The sequence below is a fragment of the Pundamilia nyererei genome, unplaced genomic scaffold (assembly GCF_000239375.1).
Source record: "Pundamilia nyererei isolate P.nyererei 1_Seehausen unplaced genomic scaffold, PunNye1.0 scaffold00193, whole genome shotgun sequence".
In the NCBI taxonomy this organism is placed as follows: Eukaryota; Metazoa; Chordata; class Actinopteri; order Cichliformes; family Cichlidae; genus Pundamilia; species Pundamilia nyererei.
Window position 1 is genome coordinate 133,302 of NW_005187594.1, and position 6,338 is coordinate 139,639.

The 6,338-nt window shown below is 38.6% G+C and overlaps 1 protein-coding gene across 1 annotated transcript in view; it reads right to left on the reverse strand.

Annotated features, from left to right (window-relative positions):
• Positions 1 to 321: 321 nt before the first annotated feature.
• LOC102210580 (carbonic anhydrase-related protein 10-like) overlaps positions 322 to 6,338 on the reverse strand; it is a 142,172-nt gene continuing 136,155 nt past the window's right edge. The window contains exon 9 of the mRNA XM_005747320.1: positions 322 to 3,094. Within this exon, the coding sequence (XP_005747377.1) occupies positions 3,072 to 3,094 (23 nt within the window). The 3' untranslated portion in view covers positions 322 to 3,071. The remainder of the gene's footprint in view (positions 3,095 to 6,338) is intronic.

The window sequence follows — 6,338 nt, forward strand, 5'->3', positions numbered from 1 at the left end:
GGTAGGTAGCATCAACTAATGTTTACCGTAAAACATGCTGGTTGAAAACCTTTGAAATCCAGTATTTAGCATTACCAACTTTCTGTATTTAAGGTATTTTGTAAAATGATTTGCAAAAAGGTCAAAGCTAATACTGTGTTTAAATAAAATTGGAGTTGCAATAACTGCCATCGTCTGAAAATAAATGTCAAATGTGATAATTATAGCTGGGAAACTTGTCTTTTTCTAATATATCTGACCTGGCAAAAAAGGGAATGACAGGAAATGTAACGACAGTTAAATATAATTATGCCATAAAATGTGACAGATTTTTTTCATGGATTGAAAAAAAAAATACTGTATATTTAAGAAAAAATTATCATCACTCACTCAGTACTCTTCAGACTGGTTCTGTACAGTATCATTCATGTTTTTAGTTAAGATTTTGATAAAGACTGCGGGAAATCTTAAGTGAAATGGCACCAGAATACTGACAGTTGCCACATTGAGTCGTTTAATGATGTGAATGTGGGACTTTTTAACTTAAATATCAAAATCCCCACATACTGTTAAAGTGATACAATGCTTACAAATTCAAGTCAAATAGTCACTATCCTGATTATTGGTGAAGAAAATAAGGAAATAGCATTTTTTGTACTGTTACAGCAGCATTAGTAAGCTAGGTACTTGAATAACAAGAATGAACCTTTGGTGTCACGGTTAACGCCGACTATCAGCTTTGTCCCGTGTTCAAGACTAATATATTTTTTGACCCATTCATCTCTTCTCAGTGTTTTTACTACACTGATTTAGTGTTTTTCCATCATCATCACGCTGTTCTTTGTTCTCCTTTTAGCTGCTCCCTTTAGGAGTCATCACAGCAGATCATCTCCCTCCGTCGCACTCTATCTCTAGCATCCTCTTCTGTCACACCATCTGTGTGCATGTCCTCGTTTACTATATCCATGAATCAACTCTGTGGTCTCCCTCTATCCCTCCTGCCTGGAATCTCCATATTCAACATCTGTTGTGCAATATACCCACCGTCCCTCCTCTGCACATGTCCAAACCTCTCAGCCTTGTCTCTTTAATTTTGTTTCCAAACAACTCAACCTGAGCTTTCCCTTTGATGTCCTCATTTCTAATCCTGTTTATTCTTCTCACTCGAAATGAAAACCTTAACATCTTCAGCAATACCACCTCCAGCTCGGCCTCCTGTCTTTTAGCTAGTGCGACTGTCTCCTAACCATACATCATAGCACATCTCACTAGCATCATGTAAGCCATCCCTGCTCATAAATCACCCAACACGCTCGTTTCCATCTACTCTTCTTCACCTCTCTTGTGTACTGCTCATTGCTTTAGATGGCTGAGCCCGGGTATTTAAGCACATCTAACCTCCTTGTCTCTGCTTCTTGGCTGTTTACCTTTCCATCTGTCTCCCTCTCCTTCACACACATATTCCATCTTACTTCTCTTCTCCTCACCAAAGCATACCTCCACCTGTCCAGACTCCCTTCCACCTGCTCCTTACTCTCACTATAGATCAGGTAGTCTGAAAGTGTCACAGTTCATGGACACTTGACTGGCCTTACCTCATCTGTCAACCTGTCTGTCTATCTCCACTGTGAAATGGAAGAGACTCAGAGCTGATTCCTAATGTAATTCCAGCCACACCAATCTGTGACTCCTACCCCACACACAGTACCAGACTTACATACTTCTTTGCCACTCCTGACTCCATAATGCAGTGACAGAGTTCCTCTCTTGGTACCCTTCCAAATGTTTTCTTTAGATCCACAACTGCATACTTCTCGAATCACTTTGTTCTTTCCCCAAATCCTAATTACAATGACTGCAAAGTGGTGCTTTTACTTCAGTTACAACTGTACAAGAAAAACCTTTTGTTGTTTTGTTTTGTTTTCTCCCCCACACTCCTTGTACATCATTTTGGGTGGGGGACAAATCCAAAGCCAGACAGGCTTGACATATCTCATTACAGTTGCTAGGCTGATTGAAGAGCTTCTATTTAATGCAGGGATTACTAAATGGTTAATTTGCAGAGGGTACTCTTTGCAGAATAAACTTTGGTGAAAACAGTCTGTTTGCTCTTGGAGTAATGGAAGGAAGGTCAGCTCTTAATACATCGCTGTGAAAAGCAGGGACTTGATGTGAGATGAACTCTGACTCCGCTTTTTAATTAAATACCATGAAGACGAGTGAACATTTTCAAAATCATGCAAATTGAGTGACCTATCTCTTTCCAATCTCCAGTGGCTCCATCTGTTCAGGTCTGTAAACTGTCAGAGATCCAGCTTCTACCTCCCTTTAGCTATGTAACCTCATTTCACAAGTTCTGAATTCTCTTTTCAAAATGATCATCTTTAATCGTTATTTGATATCAGGATAGGCATGTTATCGTGTCTCATCATAACAAAGCTGAGGGTTTCTTTAATGGCAGGGGTATCGATCATCATTGGGAATGTAAAATGAACTGAAGAAGCTTGTCGGATGAGAGGTGACATGTCTTCAAGACCAAGCTCCTTAGACTACCATGACCTGGATGACTGAAAACTTACACAGACATGTTAGAAATGCAACAGTTCCTCTGGTGAATCAATGAGGTTTTTTTTATAATTGCTTTCTGTACCAGATTTGATAAGTGATTATCACAGCCAAACCCCAGGAACTGGCATTTTTAGCTGCATCCACACATCTATAAATTAGCCATAAAATGTTTGGATCATTGCAACTTCAATCGCCGTGATGTCACAAAACAAATAAACAGACAGTACACAGTAGACATCAGAGTCCTTATGGTCTATTTCACACTTTGTATTGATTTGTACCATCGTTGCAGGCCCCTGATGAGTATTGTTAGACAGTGGATGAGTAGGAGGCCAGCGTAGCAGTTAGAGTTTTGTCATTTGAGCTGAGCTAATATCAGTTTGCTTAAGCTGTCTTTAGTGATGTGCAGCTTTTGTGCTTTTTATAGAGTGCATGTCCCATTTGTTCTTCTCAGTTTGGTTCGGCAGTGGGAAAAGGGCGCCAGTGATTCCTGCCTCTCCAGCTGTGGTACTGCAGCTTCACCTCTATTTCAGGAGCCACTGGTTCACTGGAGAAGAGGAGAGAAGGAAAACCGGAATTTATTATTTTTGCATATTTCTCATTTATGTGTTTCGGATCATCAAACAAAAGATAGTCTGAGTAAATACAAAAGGGAGTTTTTAAATGATGATATCAAACCTTCTTGGGCCTATGTGAAAGCGTAACAGTTCTAAACTGGTTCCACAACCTGTTGCAGAGTTACTGCTTCTGCAACAGTAACTCAAAAAACCCTCATTACAATCAAGTATGCAATAGAGCATCTCTGAACTCACATTCACCACACGTTGAACCTTGGAGCAAATGGATTACAGTAGCAAAAGACCAGGCCAGGAGTCACTCCTGCCAGCTTAGAAAAGGAAAACAAGACCTTAATTTGCACAGCCTCACTAGAATTACAATACAGAATATTTCAAAAACAAAGAGTCCAGATTTCTGCAGTAACATTTAATAGGTAGTGTCAGAATTTGGTGACGTTTGGAAACATTTTGGCATGAAAGCACAGATCCATGCTGCTAGGCACATTATTTCAGTTCAATTCAATTCAGTTTTATTTATATAGCACCAAATCAATACAGCTGCCCTATTTTATAAGGTAATGATTCGACAGTTTACAGTGTTATTTATACATTACTGTATAAACATCACAGCTTACCTATTGTTGTTGACCAACCCAGTCTCACACCCGTCCATGATGCAGTCATGACCTTTAACCTATTAATTCATGTTGCTGAATCAATACATCGATCTATGACCTTTAATCTATTGATTCATGTTGTCGGACACAAATTTCTTTAAATTCTCTTCAACACAAATTTGCATTTTGTATCCCTGAACACAAACTTTTATCAGCCCGCTATGTCCAAGTCCACAGCTAGAAGTTATCTGGACTTTCAGTGACCCAAGTCTGACTCATGCACATCACAGTTTTTTTCTACACATATTTAGCATGACTTTTAAATAAATGATTACAAATGTCTTGTTGCATCAAATTTAAACATTAAAAATGACTGAGTTGGGCTTAGAACAGTATGATGATTTGGGTTAAAATGCACTGCTTGCCATATCTTTTCAAATACTGTTGTCCTGGTTGCCATGGTGACACCTCCCTGCTTTTTCTGCAAGTGTAGTTCCTCAAACAAAATATATTTCCTAATGAAAAGCATTACTCACAAATTCATCTTCACTGACACAAACAAAAAACACTTAACAATTCGTGTCCATGAACACGAGAAGATTCATTTATCGTGACTATTTCACAAACTGCCTGAAGACCAGGCTGTACCATCCCTCTCCCATCGGCCGCAGTGTACCGATCCTCTGATAGCTGCTTTTAGCAAGATAACAATAAAGTCAAAAACATGACTTTTGCCTTTCTTCAGAATAATAATGAACTGGCTGTACTCAAATAGGCTCCACATTTACTAAGTTCTCAGTTCCATAGAGTACAATTTAAAATGTGATTTTTGCAACTACATCCCAACAGCCAACAAATCTGCAACAAGGGTGTTGCTGTCATGTTAACATGGACCAAAATGTCTGAGGAATGTTTGCGGCACCTTGTTGTGTCAGGAAGAGGACTATAACAGTATATGCTTATTGATTGTTGAGGAAAGAAATCTCATGCACAAAACTATCTCCCCACCTTTGTAATACATCTGACATGACAACCCCCTATCCTCCTACAAATCACCCGGTTACAATTCAGCTCAATTTTATTTGTAGAGTGTACAGAGTTCCACTAACAGTCTTCCCAAGGTGGTATATAGTCTTAGGTAAAAACCAGACAATATAGGAGAAAAACAACCATCAACAATCAGTCTTCTGCGAGCAGCCACTTGGAGACAGTGGAAAGGAAGAATCCCCTGTTATCGGAAACAAGAGAACCAGGTTCAAGTGGGCACATCCATCAGTCCAACCCAAGTGAGTTGTGTGGCGATAAAAAGGAGAAAAAGCCTATTAATCTGCTAAATTACATTTAGGAGATAAACTGTTTAATAATCCAATTAATGTCACGCAAACTGCTTTCTTTTAAAAGTTGCACCTCTCACCGATGCTTTAAAACATCCGTCATTTTTCTATAATTCCAATTTACAAAACTGACCAATCAAATTCAAAGGTTACTTGAACTGCACAGTTGAATTTCTCACTTATTTGCAGTTGCAGTTGATCAAAGGTATTTAGCATTTGTGTTAGTTTGCGTTACTATGTTGCAGTTTCAAGCAATGTTTTGGTTCGCCCTGATTAGCATGAAAACCACTAAAGCCAAATGAATACTGTATATATTCTATACTTGTGCTGAGCTATGCATAGTCAAATTAACTTTGTAACAAGGACAGTAAACAGACTCAACTAAACAAAAGTCCCCTGGAGTGCTGAATATACTCCTCACAGGTTTCCAGTGGATTGCCAGCTACATTTTCTATCACCTCAAAAATCCTGCTAAAGCTGTCTCAATGCATCTTGTCTCTTCTCTTTTCTGTTATCTTAGACTGACTCCATGATGTTAAGATCAGGGCTCTGTTAGAGCCATATGATGTAGAATTTCAGAATTGCTTGCTCTTCTTGGCTGGAGTGCATTTTGTCATGTTACAGAATAAATATGGATGACATAAGACACTTTTCTGATTTTACTGCATGATAGATTTAAAAAAAAAATCTATAATAATATAATTGTAGTCTGAGCACATGAAAAATCAAGCGAAATGTAAAACTGGTATAAGTGGGGTATGAGTGGGGAAAGGTATTTTTATTTTCACTTTGGGATAGATGTACATGCTGGTTGGCAAAAGGCCATAGATTCTAATCAAATGTAACTTTTTTAATGCGAGTTGCAAAACAACATAAAGCTTTTCATCAGCAAAAGGCAATCGCTGACATCTGCTTGGTGCGTATAGCAGATGTCAGCCTAAAAACCTAACTGCTATCAATGAAAAAAGGGGGGAACAAGATAGTACTAAAAAGATATAAAGTGAAGGGAGGAAATCAGTGGGTATGAGTAAGTGCAGTTAACTGAAAGAGGGAATTTCAAAGTGAATTTGTCTGTGGAGGAGAAAAAGAGATAACTCCTGCCAAAAGCAAAATCCATGCGTTTATTTCCCACCAGGATCCTCTCATTGGCAGAGTGCACTGTGTTTCTATACTTTCACTGGATGTTGGGGAAAGTACAGAAGCTTTTTTTTTTGCAATGTTATCTCAGCCTTCTTGCCTGTTACTGGATCACCTGACTTTATATTTTCTAAAGAGAAAGAGAT